This window comes from Colletotrichum godetiae (genome assembly GCF_030913485.1).
Source record: "Colletotrichum godetiae strain CBS 193.32 chromosome Unknown BDP55scaffold_59, whole genome shotgun sequence".
Lineage (NCBI taxonomy): Eukaryota > Fungi > Ascomycota > Sordariomycetes > Glomerellales > Glomerellaceae > Colletotrichum > Colletotrichum godetiae.
The window spans coordinates 37,929-58,491 of NW_026851307.1; the positions used below are offsets into that span (position 1 = coordinate 37,929).

Genomic DNA, 20,563 nt, shown 5'->3' on the forward strand with positions numbered 1-20,563 from the left:
TAACTGTTCTCTAGCGGCCGTTGCCTGCGCTAATTTCTGACCTGAAATCTGGTTGTCATTGTCCCTCTTGCATGTCGAAGGGCTGGATTGTTGGAGTGGCTGACACTCTGTCCACTCACAGGACGATATCAATATGCACAACATAGCGGTATCCCTTTCCAGCCCTCGGTAGGACATAATAAGAAACTTGCGGCGTCCTGGCATAGCTAAAGTAGATTTATCTCAAATGCAAGCCAATTGATTCGAGGTTTGTGTGCCATGTCGCGGTTTTGCAGGGCTGACTTAGAAGATAAGAGGGGTTGCCTCTCATACTCCCGTCAGTGGTCACAGACGTAGACGCTCGCATCCCTTGCTTTCCCATCAGCGGCGTGTTGAATATTAGAGCTGTCCCCACGATTTCCGTCCTTCGGAATTAGCCCATCTATCTTCTTGGTTTCCCATATTATACATACTGCTAGCATTAAAGTCGATTTCTGGTCAACAGCATGATGATTGTGTGTCCCGGTGAAGGTCCTTGTCGGTCGGTTTTCCGGACTATGCTCAGTGCCTTTCTTGTTGCCGTACATGTGGTCTATGCCCAAGAATGCAATTACGCCGGCGGCTGGTCTCTTCGGTTTCCCAGCTCTTCATGTCCCCAAGATGCCCCTTTTGAATGTGGAAAGGCCGGAGGACTTCAGGTTCGGTGCTGTCCCTCGGGGCTGTCGTGTGCGGGCAACGGCAGCTACGACGGGAACTACTGTTGTCCAGGTTCGTGAACACATCGTGATACCTCTCACTTCATACGATCTACTCTGACGCTTTTTGCCATGTTAGACTCCACTGACTGCTCTTCCTCGGCGTATAATCACCCCAAGGTACCTCGCGCCATTCCCCAGTGCGATATACCGAGACGAATATCGTACTGACAACCCAGTGCCCTGATCCGGCTTGGAGTATATGGGTAGCGAACGATACTGTCAATGATAAGCCGGATACTGGCGCATGGTGTTGCAAGCCAGATTACAAAGGCGTATATCGAGACAACGGTACTGCCAACTATTTCTGCACGGCAACAACCATCTCTACACTCCAGCCTAGCTACTACTGGGCTCATATTCTCACTACGACGACATCCTGTTCCTTGACTGCAGCGCCCACCGCCTTGTCTACAGCAATGTCTACAGCTTTGTCTTCGGCTACATCCCACGTAACTTTGGCTGGGACTGCAACAGGCGTAGCATCCAGCACAGGCACTCGGTCTGAGTCAACGGGCATGTCAAGCCCAGACGGCCAGGAAACTGCCGGAATTCCACTTGGAGTCAAAGTTGGAGCAGCGGTCGGCTGTGTGGCCGGCGCCGCACTGATCGTCGCAGTAATCCTCTTCATTAGAAAGAGGAAGCAAAAGACAATAGTAGGAGTTACACCGTCTGGAGTTACGGAAGAGGGACGTGGAAAGTCTGCGGCCAAGTACTTTTACAAGGGCACGAGACGTCCTAGTGAATTGGAAACAATTGAGCGGACCGTTGAGCTCGATGGCGTAAAACCGACCTATGAGCTTGACGCGACGAGAAAAGAAGATCGTCATGACGTTGTGTCGCCGATGAGCATGCGACCAGGCAACTAGGAGTCTCCATGAATAAAGTCAAAGTGACGGATAGCGATATGCATATATAGCGTTGAGTCAAGTTGGTTGGATATGATATCCATAGGTATTGTCTATCGTCGTTCCGCACAGTTGGATACATGCATTGCTGTCTCTTGGTGGAAGGGTGCCGAGAGCTCAGCCACGAATAAGCAACCGACCGGACGGACTAAGAAGAATTAATCTCCACAGGTGCAATGCCGCCCGTTCGTGATACTAACTTCAAGGCTCAATACCTACCAGCCATGGATGAAGTCGACTTTGACTACCGTAGTGAGTCCATGTCGAAACGCCGAACCTGTATAGACTTCTATTACAGGTGGCTTATACATTGTCTGCTCGTAACCCTGCAACCCCGAACATCTTGCGCGCCTACAGCCACCCGCCTAGTCCCAAAAACGTTAAGAAAACCTTGAGGCATGGCTCCTGAGCCTCCACGATGCAAGTAGTATGACTGGCAACCACCCTCATGGCCAAAAACAAAATGTTTGATCAGTGAGAGGCTTGAACTCTCGGCCTTGGCATTACTCAACATTCCTGATGAAATATTAGTACCACGCTCTAACCAACTGAGCTAACCGACCAGTTGTTATTGATGTCGGGGTTGTGGAAATGAAGCCCTAAACCCCACTGCGGTCAGCCCGCAACGTGGACATCGTGAGATTGGGGACCCACTGTTGATGGGGTCAACCTGACCTCACCCGCTTCACTGGAAGGAATCGGATGTCCTGAATCTTTGAACTGTCTCTGATCTCGAAGCGGCTGAGCTTTGAAGGTTGTGTTGTTGTGTATATGTGAGCCTATGCCCAGTCCATCCCATCTAGTTTGGGACGGCGTCAGTACCAAAGTCCCTGCATGTGGACTTTACTCCAAATCAGCTTCTTTCTAAAATTATTTGTTCTAGTATAAAAGGAAAACAAGTCCGGAACCTCGTGTAAGCATTTCCTGATGCCACTCCGCACTCTATGATCTCAGTCCCAGGTGGTGTACAGGGCAATGTTGATACCCCCTCAGAACGCCCATTCCAGTGTAATCTAAGCCTTGCTCTCCGCCTGTTGTGGCGTACCTTGAAATCTGAACGGCATGTTATACTTTCAACTCCCGATGGTGTCATGAAGTTTTAACAGCCCTATGTTGTCTCCGAACCATACATGCGTGTGAGATTTCAGAAAATCACAAGCTATCTCCGATAACCTTGTTGGTGACATAGTACCCCCGGGAAAGATATATAAACACAGCCTTTCTCCTTCTCCTGTCCTCAGATTCCCAAATCAATCCATCCTCTCATCCAAGACTTTGCAGAATCTCATAACACACCATCAACTCTTCGACTGGTAATCAGATTCTTAAACTACTCTACTCATCCTCGCACCACCCCCATCAAGAACATCACCTCACCTCACCTTATAAACACCACCCACACAACTCAAACAACCCAAACCACCATCACCATGCAGCTCTCATCTCTCCTCATTCTCACCATCGCCACCATGACCAACCTGGTCACAGCAAAGGGCGGCCCCCCAGCCAACATCTCTATTCCCCCCTCGGGCAACCCAGAACTCTGCCTCAAGCGCCTCGCCACATTCCCCAATCGCAACAAGAAGCGTGTTGACTTCCTCGGCGGCCGCTGCATCCAAGCCCGCACCTACAAGGGAAAATTCGGCCCCTACAATGGCGACTTCTTCTTCGAGACGTGCTGCACAGACAAAGACGGCAACTATGGTGAGCCGACGTACGTCAACGTCGACGAGTGCGTGATATTCGATCCCGTCAAAGGCACCCTCGGGTGGAATAATCTCAACGAGAAAAAGATTCGAGATCACTGCAGCATGTGTAACGTCAACGCCGCGCTCTTCGCCAAGGATGGGTATCCTGCTGGTCCGTACTTGACCTGCGAGTGCAAGAAGGACAACAATGAGATGGTTAAGGCTAAGATCTGGTTGGGAACGGATATTAATGCTTCCAAGGAGCCCAAAGATACGTTTTGGGTCAACGAAGGGGGCAAACTCACTTGCAGGAAGCAACCGAAGCAGTAGAAGTACGGTACTTGACAAGTCACTGGGGAGTTATCAAGATCAAGGAAGTTCGGTGTACGATAGAGCAGGGAGTCTTTGGTCTTTCCTCAACGATACACCACTCCATGGAATAGGGCAGCAGGGGTCTCCACCACCACCACCACCACTCAACGTACAAGGCCTATATACAACATGTCTCAATTAGGCCGAAGACGACATCGGAGATCCAAGGCTATGAGGAGAAATGCACTTGAGCGAGAATGGGTGGTTATCTCTTTAAGCTATCATAGTCAAAAGCAAGGCGCGAGGAAGGATGCTTGTCCGAAGGAGCTTGATTGACAAAGAGATCGTAGTAAACACAAACAACAACCACAAACCTCTGGAGAGGGACTGCTATCAACTACCTTGGGCGTTCATGGCGTTAAATTAGCAACACATAGGTTGTATTCATCTGATACCCAATAAAAGCTCAGTGCATCCTCAAAAAGTGCCTTAATTTGGTGAATTAGCAATAACATGTTTACATCACAAATTTTGTATCAAGCTTGTGCCTGGTACATCCGTGACTTCAAGTCGGGTAAAGTGATGATGTCGCTATTAATGCTCGCTCTATTCGTACTGATTCTACACTTCTAAGTATGCGTTGCCTCTCAGCTGCGTGAATATTCTTCGCGAGCTGCAATGAGGGCTTCCAGTGTGACAGTGTCGTAACCCCATCTGATATCGTGAGACCAACGCCGTTTTATCCGAGACATGACTATCGATGCTTTCCACAAGGTAAGAAAATGATTAAGCAGAGGCGCAGTGTCCACCGTCAACACGGAGGTCTGCGCCGGTCATGAAAGAGCTGCCTTCAGACAGGAGGAAGACGGCCGGGGCCTTGAAGTCCTCGGGTGTACCCAGGCGTTGGAGGAGAGCTCCTCTCATCCAAGTGGTTTCGACTTCAGGTTCGGCTTGCAGGAGTTGATCGGTCATTGCGGTTCGGATGTACTGTCAATGGGTCAGTGATGGACGGTGGTGATGGGGGGCTGAGTGGGACTTACACCAGGCGACAAAGTGTTCACGCGGATACCATATTGACCCCATTCCTGGGCGACAGACCTGCACATCTGCTGGACAGCGGCCTTGCTGGTGTTGTAGGCACTGCATGTCAATCCCTGCCGAGGGTTGTTAGTCCAGTTTTCCCAATTATGTTCAAACCTTGAAGGTCGAGGTGGAGATAAAGACTCACTCTGTTGGCAATTTCTCCTGACATGCTCGAGATGAGTAAGATGCTACCCTTGCTCTTGCGCTTCACCAACACACGGGCGGCATGCTTAGCCGTTACAAAGACACCAACGACGTTCACCTTTTGTATCCGCTCAAAGTCGGCGACGGGGTACTCGAGAGCGGGAATCTTCTGCTGGATGCCAGCGCAGGCGACGGCGCCCCAGAAGGGAGAACCGCGGCTGTCGGCGGCGTCTGCAATCTCCTCAAAGACCTTTTCCGTGGCCTCCTCGTCGGTGATGTCGCACTTGTGGTAGGTGATGGAAAGGTTCTTAGAGGTGGCGAGCTTGGTGAGGTGCGCCCACTCGATGGGTGAGGGCTCCGGGAGGATGTCGAGACAGGCGGCGTTGCCTCCGGCTTCGAGAATGGCGAGGGCAAAGGTGATGCCCAGGCCGCGGCCGCCGCCGGTGATGACGATGGTCTTGTTGGCGAGGGAGAAGAGTTGAGGTGTTGCGACGGAGGAGGCGAGAGGGTCCTTTGCTTCGGGAAGGGGGTGAACGGGCTCTGTGGGGAGTTCCATGTCGCTTACTGCTGCGGGAGACATTGTGAATGGAGGATTGGGTATCTTTGGTGAACCGAGGACGAAGAAAGAGTATTACAATAGGCGTGTTGCTATGAAGGCAAGACTACAACTCAGGTGTGAGGTTGAAAGTTGAATGGAGTGAAGGTGAGTACGAGCAGAGAGAACTGGTGGTAGGAGACTCGAAACACGGGAAACATTGTGGTCACGGGTTGGTTATTTGAGGGATACTGGACAACCGGGGAGGACGGGGCGAACGGGAGAGGACAGGAACGGGCGTCGCTTGGAGTTGTGTGAAGTGTGTGAAGCTGCGAGATGCCGGCCGAGCCTCGACCATGGGAGGTCCCGTTGCGCCGGGGCCCCAGGCTGGGTGCTGTGTGATAACTGTGGTTATGTCTTGAGAAGTCTTTGAGACGGCGTTCGGCATTGAGTCCGCGCGGTGACAAACTTGGAGGGGCGGAACAGGTAGGGTGCTGGCAGGGCAAGTGGAAGCGCTTCTTGGCGGGACGTGGACGCCAGATTGGCAGATGGCGGGGTGAACATGGGGGGAGGAGCAGAGGTCGGCAAGCGTCCGAGTGGAGGGGTAGAGGGAAAAAGGAAACAAAAGTAGGATGGCACGATGGGAAAGTTTGGCTTTGCGGCATGGCTCTTGATTTCAGGGTCTCGAATGGACTGAGGGGCTTGCGGTAGAGGTGAATCGTGATGGAGTCATGGATAAGGTTTCGGCGGCTATGGTTGTATGTGAAGCCTCGAGAATAGTTCCAAAGAGATTTGCAAGATGTATCGGGCCCACCGGAGCCCAATGTTTCGATAAGGAGGCGATTTGGGCCGCAGGTGGGAGAGTTCAAGAAGGCCGAAGCGATGGAACGGCAAATAGCAATTCCAAGGGACGGTATGGGGAGCAGGTAGAGTGTGCATTGTGTTAGCGAAATAATTGTAAGAACTATCTGTATCTTCTTCCACATGTTAAGTGGAATTTTGGACAGCTGTTGGCACGACTGAGCCACACATACATACTAGCAGACTTTGAGACTATCGAGGATCGTCAACCCAGAGAAACTGGAGGCCCTGGAGGAGGACGGGGAAAGGGGTACGAATCCGCGGGTATTTTGGCGGGGAAGGAGATTGAGACGGTGAGTGGTCAGAGCCGATTATGTAAGAGACCCTTGTACCTACCCGGGCACGTGCCAGGTACGTAGTGTCGCGGCGCTTCGAATCTCCGGAACTGTCGTGGACGGGCCATGGCGGGGCAGCTCAAAGACCCGCACTTTAACCGCATCGTCCAATCATTTGCCGTCAGAGCCACCGCGGCATGGCCACTCCTACGCCCCGAGTCCCGTCTTCGGCATTCTTCCCTTCGCTCTTTTCGTTTTTCGGTTGTTCATTTTGCCCATCTTTTCTTACTCGTAATAGCAAATGGAACAGACACGTCTAATTGGGAATTGCTCACTGTCTGTTTCAATCTCAACTTTTCCGGAAGCTTCCCATCGTCGGAGCATCTCATTGCGCTTCTACTAACCAAAGAACCACAACGAGCACGTAATACTCCGTACATAGAGTCTAGTACACACTTCATCAGACTAAACCTCAACTTCGTCAAGTGACGCTGGAGCTGTTCTTCTGCCGAGTCCAATTCCACCCGAAAAGGGAAAACCTAAGCGCTGCTTTCCCGATACTGCACTGCTTCGCATTGCTGGCCCTCCCACTCTCCATCCCAAAATGGTCATCTCAACCACTCAGAGGGGTCTCAAGTTGCACCGTTGCCCACGATTATATCTGTCGAAATGGCCGCAATGAGTTGCCCTCCGTCTCTGACTTTTGCTACTCCATCATCTCTTGCCTTACTTTCCTCTCATTCCCAAGCAAGAGAACTTCGTTGATACCAAGTGTTCTTTGCATACTCCTTACCATTGCGTCACGTATTGCCCTTCGTTCACTACATCGAGCACAGTCGAACAAGAAACCCGACGACCCAGTGCTACTACCCCTCATAACACCGAAACCGAGATACCCTCATCCCTTAATAACCCGCCGATACATCAAAATGGCCCCCAGTGCAGTTCCCTCCGAGCCCGTGGCTCAGAGCATCGTGGCCGCCAAGTCTCTCAATGGCCCCAACAGCCAGTTCCAGCTCACCGAGAGCGAGAAGAAGGAGGTCGACTTTGTTCTCCGCACATTCCGCTGTCTCATTGCCGACTTGTGTGAGCAGTTCAAGGGCGGTCACCCGGGCGGTGCCATGGGCATGGCAGCCATCGGCACATCTCTCTGGAAGTACGCCATGAAGTACTCGCCCAAGAACCCAAACTACTTCAACAGAGACCGTTTCGTCCTGTCAAACGGCCACACCTGTCTTTTCCAGTACAGCTTCTTGCACTTGACCGGCTATAAGAACATGACAATGGAACAACTCAAGTCTTACCACTCCGCTCGCACCGACTCCATCTGCCCCGGCCACCCCGAGATTGAGCATGAGGGTATCGAGGTGACGACTGGTCCCTTGGGCCAGGGCATCGCCAATGCCGTTGGCCTGGCTGTTGCTACCAAGCACCTCGCCGCTACTTACAACCGCCCCAACTTCCCTGTCGTCAACAACATGACATGGTGCATGATTGGAGACGCCTGCCTGCAAGAGGGTGTCGCCATGGAGGCGATCCAGCTTGCCGGTCACTGGAAGCTGAATAACCTCGTCGTCATGTACGACAACAACCAAATCACCTGCGACGGCAGCGTCGACCTCTGCAACACTGAGGATGTCAACACAAAGATGCGCGCCTGTGGCTGGAACGTCATTGAGATTGAGGACGGCAACTGGGACCTTGAGGCTATCGTCCGCGCCATGGACCAGGCTCGCAACAGCAAGGACAAGCCTACTTTCATCAACATCCACACTGTCATTGGAGTTGGCAGCGCCGTTGCTGGTGATGCCAAGGCCCACGGTGCCGCGTTTGGTGCCGCCGATGTTGCCAACATCAAGAAGACCTTCGGCATGGACCCCGAGAAGCACTTTGTTGTGTCGGACCAGGTCTACGACTACTTCCGCCAGGCTGTGTCCCGCGGCGAGAAGATCGAGACCGAGTGGAACCAGCTTGTTGAGGGATATTCTCGTGAGCACCCGGAGCTCGCTGCCGAATTCAAGAAGCGCGTTTCTGGGGAATGGGTCGACGACTGGCGCAAGTTCATCCCCGCCAAGGAGGATCTCCCTACGACGCCTACTCCTTCAAGAAAGTCGGCTGGTCTGGTCTGCAACCCCATTGCCGCTGGTCTTAACAACTTGATGGTCGGCACTGCGGACTTGTCTCCTTCAGTGAACATGATCTGGAAGGGCAAGGTTGACTTCCAAAACGTAAGTAGAAGATGATGGCGCTTCTCTAGAGTCGACACTGACACCTCTCAGCCCGACTTGAGAACTTCTTGCGGCATCAACGGCGACTACTCTGGCCGTTACATCCACTATGGTATCCGCGAGCACGCCATGGCCTCCATCTCCAACGGCCTGGCTGCCTTCAACAAGGGCACCATCCTCCCCGTCACCTCAAGTTTCTTCATGTTCTACATCGTAAGCTCTCTTCCCATCGCTTCTCGCGAAAACTGTCCATCCAACTTTGAGGAATATACTGACATATCTCATTAGTACGCCGCCCCTGGTGTGCGTATGGGTGCCCTCCAGCGCCTCCAACAGATTCACATCGCGACCCACGACTCGATCGGAACCGGCGAAGACGGCCCCACCCACCAGCCCATCGCCTTGCCCGCCCTCTACCGCGCGATGCCGAACCTCCTCTACATCCGACCCTGCGACAGCGAAGAGACGGCCGGCGCCTTCATCCTGGCCATGGAGTCCAAGAACGCCCCCACAATCATCTCCCTCTCCCGCCAGAACCTCGAGCAATACCCCCAATTCACCTCGCGCGACGGCGTGCAGAAGGGCGCCTACGTCTTCCAGGAGGTCCAGGACGCCGACGTCACGCTCATCGGCGTCGGAGCGGAAATGGTCTTTGCCGTCAAGACGGCCAAGCTGCTCGCGGAGAAGCACAACATCAAGGCCCGCATCGTCAGCTTCCCGTGCCAGCGCGTCTTTGACCAGCAGCCTATTGAGTATAAGCGCGAGGTGCTGCAGTACCGCTCCAAGGCGCCGCGCGTCGTCATCGAGGCCTACGCCGTCAACGGGTGGGAGCGCTACGCCGACGCCGGCTACTCGATGAGCACGTTCGGACACTCGCTTCCCGGGCCGGACGCGTACAAGTACTTTGGCTTTGACGAGGCTGTCATCGCACCCGAGGTCGCCAAGCTTGTCGAGGAGGTTAGAGCCAACGGGGTCGACAGCCTCAGGGGCGAGTTCCGCGATCTGAACCCTGTTCACCACCACTAAGACGCCATCAGTCATGAATCATCTTTGAATACCTACCCCCTTTTCAGATGAGGTGGTTTTTGTTGTTTTTCTTTTGACGGAAAAGTTTGAAGAGGGCGGATTCGGTAACGGAAACGGGGACACTAGCGGCGTTCAGGGCTACGGGGGGGAACTCGGCAGGCAATGGAATTGCATAGAACACGGATCACCCTTGATTCTCGATAATGATTGAGTGCAAAAAGAGTCACGAATCTGTTCGTTTTTGGAAATATCAACGACGGGGATGCTGTAGCAGGCCATCAGCTGGTTGCATCCCGAGTCATGGAGTGAACTGCTGTCGCATAGATGGCTCGCGGTGGGTGAGGTTTGATTGGGCTCATTTCGACGGGTCGAACTGGTGAAGATCGCACTTTGAGGTTGTGTTTCTTTTTTCTGCTTCTCAGGTGAGATTAAATGAGAATTAGACCGTAACGTGTGAGTTTACAGACATGCACCTCAGCTCTCATCTCTCATTTCTTCCTCAAAACCGCAAATGACAATTGTCTGTGAGCCTGACTAAAGCGAGACCGGAGACGACGATTAACAAGATCTTACTCAAGTCTACTCCGTAACGGGAGGATCTGGAACGAGGGTGAGAAAAGCTTGAGGGTTGCTCTCGGTTCCTCTGGCTGATGGGGTGTGGGGGGTATGTGGAGTACTACTCCAACAATTACCACAACACAAAGCCTCAAAGACGAACTCATCCTTCGCTCCCACAGCTAGGTAGCCAGACGGTACGGAGTAAGACTAAGAAAGAACGGCGGGGTTGACGGGCGTGGCGGGGAGCTCCCAAGAAGAGGAGCGCCACTCGTGACGAGGGCTGTTGGAGCTTTTGGGGCTGCGAGAACTGTGCAGAGTTTGTCCCAAGTCGGAGTCAACAAGGATCCCCCATGCCATCCCCGGGCCAATGTTCTTAGCTCTTCAAAGTGCGGCAGACGGCAAGACAGGAGACGCCAGTCTAGCAGTCCGTCCGACACCGCTTACAGCTTCCCCCAGACTTTCTCCCCGCAGAATCTCTCCCTCATGTGTGCCTCTTTTTTCGTCTGCCTCCCCGTGGCATTGTCATTGTCTGGGTGCCATAGCTCCCTCAGCCACTGCCGGATACGCAGCCGCCCTCACGAGCCTTCATTTTCAACAGCAGAGAAAGCAGAGAGTCAGTCGTCATCACATTGCTGTGAAGAGGCTGCCATTGGGCATCAATAAGTCAACCTGGAGTTCGTGGATTGAATGTTGCCAAGCGCGGGGGTACAATGGATGTCTGGCTCTCGGCAGATGTGAATAGTAAACTCTGTTTGATACCACACGTCTTGGGAACCGGTGAGCTAACGCATCCCGTAAGATACCCTTTTCTCTCTTACCCTTCACGCTACTCCGTACCTTCAACGGCTATCCTGAGTCCTGACTCCTGACTCCTGACCATTGGGGCTTGAGGGTTCGCCGACGTGGCCCATAATACTTTGCCTCTCCTTGCCTTATACACATCCCATCTCGACCTACTCTCAGTCGCGCCCGCTCCCGATCCTCCGCGGAAACGCATGTCGAAGCGCTTTTTGCTCCACGAACATCTCACATAACCTTTTTTCCTCTAACCCTTTCCCTTTTTTCTTTCGTTCCAATTGTGGAGGGGGACATACCCCCGGCAACACCCGTTCTGCAGCGGATTGTGTCAAGTTCCACCACACCGGAGAGTTGCCGCCGCTGCGCTTACGGATTGCGAATTCGGATGCCCGAGTCCAGACGGTCTAGACCACGCCCACAGCTCGAGCCGATGAGCTCGACTCCATCATGGCCGCCGACGATGAGACGCAACGCCAGCCGTCTCCCGTCGTCGACGATGGCAGGGCCCCACGTCCCCCGATCGACCCGGCCGCGGGCGATGGACCTCCGCCGGCAAAGAAGAAAAGGACCCGGACCCGAACGGGTTGTCTCAACTGTCGCCGCAAGAAGCGCAAGTGCGACGAGGGCCGTCCGGCCTGCGGCGGGTGCTCGAGGCGGAAGGAGGTTTGCGAATGGGGTATCAAGGTGACATTCCGGGCCGAGAACGCCCAGACGATATTACAGGATCACCCGTCGATGAAGAAGGCTCGGCGCCCGCCATCTCGTCGTCACTTTGAGATACTCGACGTTACTAGCGAGGTAATTCGCGATTATCATCTGCCGCCCGGCTTTCACGATTACGATTCAGATCGGGAACTTGAACCGGACATTTCGCCCATCGAGAGCGGAACTCACGGCCCGCACCACGAAGACGACGACGCAAAGAACTTTGACAGTCCCGTTTCCTACACGACCTCGACGGCCGGTGTTAACACTGCATCTATCGCAGGATCAAGCACAGCAAAGAGGACACTATCTTCATCTGGACCGAGTTCTGCACCGACGGACCACATTCCCATCTCGGGCTATGGTTCTCTACTGACACCATCGACGCGGCGGGAGGATGCGTCGAGCGACAAGGGACACCCACCAACAGGCGACCGCATGGACTTCCAGGCTTCACCCTCTTCAGCATCACAGGTCATTACTGACAGCGCTGTTGCAAACCTCATCTACCTAAGCCAGGGAGGCGCAGGCCAAGGACCGCATGAACATCCTGTGTCCACCGTCAGTGGTCTGCCCGTTACAACTCTATCCCTCGACCCTCTGTTGGATACACCATTCGACTTTATGGACCAGATGTTCACACCTGAAGGCTCCTACGAAGATGGCATCTTCTTACCGGGCTCGGCATATCATGAGCTCCATTCTACGTTGCGAAACCACCTCATCCAAGAGGTTCGCTCAAATGGCCCTACAAGACCTGCTTCGCCGGCCTCTGGCCAGAACTCCAGACGGAGATCCGTCGACGCCAGCTCCGGGCCGTCTTCGTCCAACGAGGTGGCTGAGACAGTCGGCGAGATATCTTCCGATCATGAGCCTCCTCAGCTTCCCCTGGAGGAGGAATGCGCGCTATGGAAGAACTGGGTGGACGAAATATCGCCCTGGCTGGACAAATTCGATAATCAGCGCCACTTTCAACATTCCCTTCCGACAATGGCTCGGTCACACGATCACTTGAGATACTCTATGCTAGCTCTTTCGGCGCGACAAATGGAGCTAAAAGACAGGAGTCGGCCTACAGACCAGAGCCTGGCTCTCTACCAAGAGGCGACACACCTACTACTACCCCAACTCCCGACACGAACAACAGCCGTTATAGCCTCATGCGTCGTACTTTGCGTTCTAGAAATGGCCAGCTGCTCGCCTAAAGCTTGGCGCAGACATCTCGACGGCTGCGCCAGTTTGATGGAGGCCGTTGGGATGAACGGCTTCGTTGGCGGTGTCGAGCAGGCGCTCTTTTGGTGTTTCGTCCGAATGGATGTCTGCGGTGGCCTCATATCCTCGGTCAAGACCTTGATACCCGTCAACCATTGGGCATCGCCAGTCAACCTCGAAACAGATGTTGGCTTATTCCTCACCAACCCCGGCCACGACATGTGGGCCAATTACGCAGTCTACCTCTGTGCCCAGGTTCTCGACCTACTTGCTCCACTAGCCAAGGCCAACCCAGGCGGACTCTTCTTTGACGGGCCAAGAAATGACATGAGATATCGAGTACGATGGATGAAGCTTTGGAGATACGTGGAGGACTGGCACAGCCGCCGGCCATCCCAGATGCAACACATTATGTCGATACCCTCCTCGGACGCGGAACCCTTCCCAAAGATCTTGTACAGCAACCCCGCCGCCATCTCGGGGAACCAACTATACCACACGGCGTCACTCTTAATGCTACAAAACAGACCGGCCTCGCTACGACTATCACCGAGGCCTCGGTCAGCACTCTGGCACGCCAGGCAGATTTGCGGAATTTCAATGACCAATCACCATCACGGGGCGTGGACCAACAGCGTCCAGCCCCTTTGGATTGCGGGACGTTGCATGAGCCATCCTGCGGAGCATCGCGCGATACTACAGTTACTAGAAAAGATCGAGACAGAGAGCGGATGGGGCACCAAGTGGAGGGCAGATGACCTGAAGGAGTTTTGGGGTGACTTGGGAGACGGTTAGTATCCCGGAGACGAACGAGACAAAGACTTTTTTCTTTTTACGTTATGTTTTCTCTTTTTTCTCTCTGTTTGACTTTTTATGATCTTAAAGATGGAATGAAGTGCTCTGACACTAAATCTCGTGAGAGCAGCTCTAGCCGCTCGGGAAGGCATTGGCGCAACGAGACCTCCACGTAACGCGTCGATATTCAGTGTCGGCTCTAGTATCGGATCAGCATCCAGTCTATGAAGAATACTCCGCGCGTGGCACTACTGTTACTACTACCTTGGTACTTCAAAAACGCGACTCAGTCAAGGAACCCGTCACAGTGGTTCGCAGCACGCGGTCTCCGAACTGCTGGAATCCGAGATTAGCATCAAAGAACAAGCGCCGCCCCTCCTCCTCTCATCCTTCCCACCATCCCCGCCGTTTAACAGTCTGACGTTGGGATCCAATCTGGTCCGAGGAAAGCTGTCCCATGGGACGAGATTGGCGGGTCCAGATGTCGGGACAGGACGGTTTTCCAAGGTCAAAGGCGTGGGTCGCCATCTCCACACTTTCCCTCCCCCCTCCCCCCTCTTCCATCCCCAGGAAGCTGCCCGCGAGTAACACTACTAATACTACGGAGACCAAGTACTACTCCGTAGCGGCTTACTGACGGCAGGCGGAAGCCCCCATGGTGCGGCGTTCATGCGGGATTGCGGAGGAGTGACCAGGGACTGGCTGGGGTGAGAAGAAAAGTACGAGGATGACCTCATTTCCCCGGCTCCTGCTAGGGATGGTTCGAGTGATGAAATAAGCGCGGGTCTTACAGTTACGCTACCCATAAGATGGCTGAGATGTACCTCACTCGACAGTGATGCGATCGGGCGGCAACCCGTGCCGCACTCGAGATGAAGTACCTTGAGATGTGGCTGATCAGATGTGGTTTCACGCGTCCCGGCAGTTGAAGACCACCACGTTGACTGCCATTGCATCGAGTGAGTTAGTTGGTGCTGCCACTGCAGCGTTCATCATCCCGCGTCAAGTGAATCTGTCCAGTCATCAAGTCACAGGGATCTTGCTTAGACGAGGAAGGGGAACACTCGTTTCTACTTGGACAGATTTGCATTGGCAACAAGATCGGAGAATAGTCCGTCAGGGTTTATGGATGAGGCTTGGGGGCCATGAGGGTGTGGCAGGTCGAGCCGCAAGCTTGGTTTAGCGGCTGAGCGGCAACTTGCCTGCTTTATTCTGAACGGGCGCTACGAATGGCCTTTCCTGGAAATTGTACAATCATTAATGAGAGGGCGTCGACACCGGCTGAAAAAGACAGGCGAAGGAAGTCTTCTTCAACCAAATTTGGTCGGCCGTTGGCTGTTCGCTTTACGCCTCGGAGGGAGCCGGAGCACCGAAGAATCAGAGGAGGAATGAACGGGTGAAATCCCACCGGCCACAGTGAAAAAAAAACAAAAAAGAAAAGGCGCTTTCAACTTCCTTGATTTTCTTGCAGAGGGCAGCTCCACGCATCTTTACGCAATGGCCCAAACTCGGCGATTTTGACCCTTGTCCCTGTCCGTTTAGTCCGTCTTAAGACTCTAACCCCTCCGGCAATAGCCCCCCCGGATTCGCAGCCGGGACCTTGGCTTTTCTCTCCCAAGTACTCCGTAATTGCGTAAAGCAAGCCTGTACGGGGGCTGGGCGAGAAAGACGGTTCCGCCTGCATATAGGAAATGCATACAACGTTGTCTGTAACCATATACTTCCTAGTCTCTGATATCGTTGGGAAAAGGGAGGCTGTGAGTGCGAAAAACTCTTCCACGCCCGCATCCCGGAAACTCGCGAGCTTGGAGCAATAGGACAACGGCAACACTGTACAATGGTACAGATCCCCCTCGTCGCGAGTCATTTAGACAGCCATTCTCACCCAACTATGCGCGTCCAACTGCCCGCAGAAACTGTAATCAGGCCAGGGACGGTATTCAAAGTACAACCCTCCTGGTCTTATTCACCCCGTCCGCATGTTGTTTTCGGTTTGGCTTAATCAACCTCCGCGCTGGGGTCCCCGCACTGCGGTTCTCTGTGTGGGGGGGACAGAGAGAGACGCAAAGACTCTTCCTCTCCCATCTCCACGGTGGGAAGAGATGCAGCCGACTTGACACACTTGGGCTTCTACAAGGTTTTGCAGCAATCAAATGACGTTGTTCCGAACGCGGGCCAGCGATATCTAGACGAAGAAGAACAGTCCCGGTACCGACCAAGAGGATTTTGGAGCTAGCGGCTGCAGTGTACCCTTTTTCTCCTTCAACACCAAAGACTCTTTTCCTTTGCTCTGCATGGCATGCCTGGATCTGTACATATAGAACCACGTTCCCCATCCATCGTGAAAAACAAAAGGGGTCCGCTCTCTGTCCACCTCTCCGGCCTCGAGTCATCTCAACTCTTCTTTTCCTTTTAGTCTCATCTCGCGATCAACCCCCAATCGCGTGAGAGCATTTCCATTCCTTCTGCCACGCCGACCTTCCCTTTCCCTTATCGTCACCAATCATACCCCGTTCATCATGACCATCCTCGTCGGAAGGCCTCTCAACTGGGCCATCACGGCCACGGCCGGCTCCGGCTTCCTCCTATTCGGATATGACCAGGGCGTCATGTCCGGTCTGCTCACCGGCTACGCCTTCACCCGGACGTTCCCCGAAATCGACACGACCAACGGCGGTGGCGGCAGTTCTTCGTTGCAGGGCACTGTCGTGGCCATTTACGAGATTGGGTGTTTCTTTGGTGCAATCTTCTGCCTGCTCGTTGGCGAGAGGCTCGGACGCCGCAAGTGCATCATGCTGGGGTGCATTGTTCTGAGTATCGGTGCCGCGCTGCAGGCATCTGCTTTTGGGATCCCGCAGATGATTGTGGGACGTATCGTTGCTGGGCTTGGTAATGGCATGAACACTAGTACTATTCGTGAGTCACTCTTTCACAACTTTTTTCAAGTTCAAAGATGAGGCTAATACCAGACAGCTGTGTGGCATTCGGAACTCATGAAGGCGGATAATCGTGGCAAGGGTCTCGCCATTGAATTGGCCATCAATATCTTTGGCGTCATGTCCGCATACTGGGTTGACTATGGCATGAGCTACGTCTCCAACGACGCTCAATTCCGCTTCCCTCTCGCCCTGCAGATTCTGTTCGCCCTAGTTACCTTCCTCGGAATCATGGTGTTGCCCGAGTCTCCCAGATGGCTCATTGCCCACGATCGCCACGACGAGGCCAAGCACATCCTCTGGGCCGTGGAGAAAGACGCCACGTCTATCACCGAGAACGAGCCCAAGCTGGAGCGAAACCTGGCCGAGATTCAAGCTGCCATTAGAGAGGAACGGGAGGCTGCCAACACTAGCAGCTTCAAGATGATGTTCAAGAACGGCGACCAGAAGTTCCTCTACCGAACTTTGCTGGGTATCGGTGGCCAGTTCATGCAACAACTGAGTGGTATCAACCTGATCACATACGTAAGCTTTCTCCGCTGCTCGCCCCTAAAGTTTGGGCAGATTTGACAACCACTTCCATCTAAACCATGATGCTAACCTGTCCCAGTACGCCCCAGTCATCTTCCAGGAGTCTGTCGGCATGTCACACAACCTCTCTCTCCTGCTCGCAGGGTTCAACGGCGTCGCCTACTTCTTCTCCTCGCTCATCCCGATCTGGATCATCGACCGTCTCGGCCGTAGAAAGCTCATGCTGTTCGCCGCCGCCGGCCAATGCGCCTGCATGGCCATCCTCGCAGGCACCGTCTCCAACGGCAGCGTCCCCGCCGGAATCGTCGCCATCGTCATGCTCTTCCTCTTCAACTTCTTCTTCGCTGTCGGCCTGCTCGCCATCCCCTGGCTTCTGCCCGCCGAATACGCGCCCCTCGCCATCCGTACCCGCGCCGCTGCCCTCGCGACCGCCTCAAACTGGATCTTCACCTTCCTCGTCGTCGAGATCACGCCAGTCAGCATCAAGAGTATTGGATGGAAAACCTATGTCTACTTCTGCATCTTCAACGCCTTCTTCATCCCTCTCATCTACTTCTTCTATCCCGAGACGCAAAACCTCAGCTTGGAGCAGATCGACAAGCTTTTCACGGGCGGCAAGGTGCAGCTGTACTGGAAGGCGAGCATGGGTACTCCTGGCGAAGGGTCCCACGTTCTCAACGAGAAGGACTCCGAATCCGGCTCTGGAGATGTTCTTCGCGTGGAGAACAAGGAGGAATTCACTCACTAAGGTGGAAGTCACAGTCGAGAGAGGGGTGACATGTAATAAACGATTAGGCTTCTGCCTACAGGATTGAGAAGGGGTTTGCAATTTGTTTAGGAGGTGGTTCATGATATCCAACGGTCTGCGTGCCGTACAGCAGAAAAGGAGGTGTCTCATTGTGCAGACAGAAAGAGTGGAATAATACAATTTTTCTCAAATTATCAAGCTACGCTTCCGTCCTCAAAGCTTGCTATCCTTGTACACCGGCTTTCTCTTTTCGACAAAGCTCTTGACGCCTTCAGTCATATTTTCTCCTGCCTCCATCTTGCGATAAATCGTCTGATCAATGTAACCCGTAGCCTCTACCGGGCCCATCGGCTCCCAACCAGTCTTCAGCCCCTCTCTTGAGACAATGATCGAGTCTGGTGAGTTTCTCGCAATGGCCTCCGCGGCACTCAGCGCGGTCTCCATCAAATCGTCGGGCTGCACAACCTTGTTCACGAGGCCCCATGACACCATTTCTTCGGCAGTGTAGTCTGTTCTCCCAATCAGCGCCATTTCCGTGGCGCGCTGGCGGCCCACCGACTTGATCAAACGAGGGAGAGCGCCAGCAATGGCGATAACACCGATAGTCACCTCTGGAAGTCCAAACTTGGCCTTGGTGGACGCGTACACCAGGTCCGCGTTGATGATCATTTCCATACCGCCGCCGAGGCATATACCATTGACGGCAGCAATCACGGGCTTCTTCCCACCGCGATTCGACAGTCCGCCGAAGCCGGCGGTGGAAGGCCACTTTTCACCTGGCTTGGCTTCGGGGTGGTCTGCCGTCACCACCGGAGCCTGTGGGGCTGGGTCCGCGCTGACGGAAGTTGGGTTGTTGGATTGACCCGTGGTGTTACGGATGTTCCACTCTTTCAGGTCCGCACCGGCGCAGAAGGCGCGACCGGTGCCCGTCAGAACGGCACAGCGGAGGGAGGTCTCGGCGTCGTACCACTCGTAGAGGCGGGCGAGGTTGTAATGGAGTTCCGAGTAGATTGAGTTCAGGTGGCGGGGCCGGTTGAGGGTAATTAACATGATGTGCTGGCGGGGGAAGGAGACGGCGGCGTCTGGGCCGATGTCGGGAGGAGGGCTGGCGAAGTTGGGCGTGTAGGACATTGTGAAGGTGAAAGACGTGTAGTGTTACCCGTACAAGGGACTTCGTAAAGCTCGTGGATGAAATTGGTTGAGGCGGAGGCGGAGTCGATGTCCAGAGGAAAGTCAGATTGTTTCGGCGGGTTCAAGGTTAAGAGGACAGGTTTTGAAGTATGCTGAGTTGTATTCGTTGTATGTCACGCGTGATAAGTGTGGTTAAGTACCGATTGTGTCAATGGAGTCTTTGAGAGTTGGATATGGCGAGTCGTATTAAAGGAGCCGATGAGGAATGCACCACCTAGAGTAGCGAGGTTGGGGGACATCCGGGGTAAACATGATGTGTTACGACCACTTGCCTCGGCTCGCTTGAGTAATCGGTACTGGTTTCCGTGCGGGGTACACCGAGCTCGGTGTGGGGTGGTGAGGTGAGACCTGGGTTTAGTCTGTGGAAATGTTGGGGAAATGGAGACACTAGGAACACCATATCCACCTCCCACGCCCGAGTCGAGTTTGGAACCTATTGATAAGTTAAGCATGCGCACGGCATCAGTTCGACGGCAAGAAATCTTGGCTTTGGGGCTAAACTGGCTGTCTCCGATTTATGAGGTCTCAAACAGATTGGCTTCCCTACGAAGGTCTTGTCACCAACGCTTCATAACACCTTCGGGTAGGACTAAGAGAGTACCTTCCTTGTAGCTGGTGAGTATTCATCGAGTCTCGCCGTAACCTTCCAATCGTGTTCTAAGATGAATAGTGTATTACCATGAATGCGTCGCTTTCGATTGGTAAGACTTCTTTGTCTTTGGACAGGTTGGCCTTCTACAAGCACACGACCGCGATCGAGGTGGCCTCCTGCTTCCTCTACAGGGTAATCCAAACTTCAATATTGGTTCTTAACCTGAACTCCGATATTGTACAAGGATTTCAGAGCCAAAAATCAAGTTTTTGAAATGTTTAAAGTACACATAGGAGGTCATAGAATTTCGGCAGAAGACCTTTACTAGACGTATTCCATGTTGAGAATTCATTTGTGGACATTTGATACCAGCCGTTTAGTTCAGTAAGCGGACACTTACCATGCACGCCCTTCTTATACTGAGCATTGAATTCATAGCTTTATATCCTTTTCAAATAAAAGAGATACCAGAAGCCAAACAGTTCGACAGCTGGTCCATCCATAAGACACCCTACGCTGTGATGTCACTCCTAAGAGACGAAGACGCCTCGATGATCGTGTCGGAACTTGATGACCACAGCTGTTCTCCAGAGTCACCATCCCGGGAAGGGATGTGCAGTTGAGGCAATACTAGTAGTTCAATTATTCCGGTCGCCAGGTACCCACTATGAGAACCGGCCTGTTTCGTCTCAGCGATGTCCGA

The 20,563-nt window shown here is 53.5% G+C and overlaps 7 protein-coding genes and 1 non-coding gene across 8 annotated transcripts; 5 read left to right on the forward strand and 3 right to left on the reverse strand.

The window, feature by feature from the left end:
* Nucleotides 1–232: 232 nt before the first annotated feature.
* On the forward strand, nt 233–1,828 carry BDP55DRAFT_679263 (uncharacterized protein). The gene is made up of 3 exons (XM_060576038.1): nt 233–747; nt 814–854; nt 914–1,828. Exons 1-3 carry the CDS (start codon nt 486–488, stop codon nt 1,601–1,603), a joined length of 993 nt encoding a protein of 330 aa, XP_060424283.1. The 5' UTR covers nt 233–485; the 3' UTR covers nt 1,604–1,828.
* Nucleotides 1,829–2,110: 282 nt separating this feature from the next.
* On the reverse strand, nt 2,111–2,205 carry BDP55DRAFT_t307. Its single transcript has one exon. It is a non-coding gene; the product is annotated as a tRNA-Ile (tRNA).
* An 867-nt stretch (nt 2,206–3,072) lies between these two features.
* BDP55DRAFT_733157 (uncharacterized protein) lies at nt 3,073–3,660 on the forward strand (the record flags this gene model as incomplete). The annotated part of the gene is made up of 1 exon (XM_060580044.1): nt 3,073–3,660. One exon carries the CDS (start codon nt 3,073–3,075, stop codon nt 3,658–3,660), a length of 588 nt encoding a protein of 195 aa, XP_060424284.1.
* A 768-nt stretch (nt 3,661–4,428) lies between these two features.
* On the reverse strand, nt 4,429–5,449 carry BDP55DRAFT_697553 (short chain dehydrogenase; the record flags this gene model as incomplete). Its single annotated transcript, XM_060577695.1, has 3 exons — nt 4,429–4,629; nt 4,683–4,796; nt 4,871–5,449. The coding sequence occupies 3 exons, from the start codon at nt 5,447–5,449 to the stop codon at nt 4,429–4,431; spliced, it is 894 nt and encodes a 297-aa protein (XP_060424285.1).
* A 2,020-nt stretch (nt 5,450–7,469) lies between these two features.
* On the forward strand, nt 7,470–9,794 carry BDP55DRAFT_562691 (transketolase; the record flags this gene model as incomplete). Its single annotated transcript, XM_060570177.1, has 3 exons — nt 7,470–8,768; nt 8,820–8,981; nt 9,057–9,794. The coding sequence occupies 3 exons, from the start codon at nt 7,470–7,472 to the stop codon at nt 9,792–9,794; spliced, it is 2,199 nt and encodes a 732-aa protein (XP_060424286.1).
* Nucleotides 9,795–11,597: 1,803 nt separating this feature from the next.
* BDP55DRAFT_697555 (fungal-specific transcription factor domain-containing protein) lies at nt 11,598–13,862 on the forward strand (the record flags this gene model as incomplete). The annotated part of the gene is made up of 1 exon (XM_060577696.1): nt 11,598–13,862. One exon carries the CDS (start codon nt 11,598–11,600, stop codon nt 13,860–13,862), a length of 2,265 nt encoding a protein of 754 aa, XP_060424287.1.
* A 2,193-nt stretch (nt 13,863–16,055) lies between these two features.
* Nucleotides 16,056–18,184, forward strand: BDP55DRAFT_337570 (general substrate transporter). The gene is made up of 3 exons (XM_060566892.1): nt 16,056–16,778; nt 16,836–17,323; nt 17,409–18,184. The coding sequence occupies exons 1-3, from the start codon at nt 16,382–16,384 to the stop codon at nt 18,075–18,077; spliced, it is 1,554 nt and encodes a 517-aa protein (XP_060424288.1). The 5' UTR covers nt 16,056–16,381; the 3' UTR covers nt 18,078–18,184.
* A 65-nt stretch (nt 18,185–18,249) lies between these two features.
* BDP55DRAFT_679275 (ClpP/crotonase-like domain-containing protein) lies at nt 18,250–19,503 on the reverse strand. The gene has a single exon (XM_060576039.1). It carries the CDS (start codon nt 19,206–19,208, stop codon nt 18,291–18,293), a length of 918 nt encoding a protein of 305 aa, XP_060424289.1. The 5' UTR covers nt 19,209–19,503; the 3' UTR covers nt 18,250–18,290.
* Between the last annotated feature and the right edge of the window lie 1,060 nt (nt 19,504–20,563).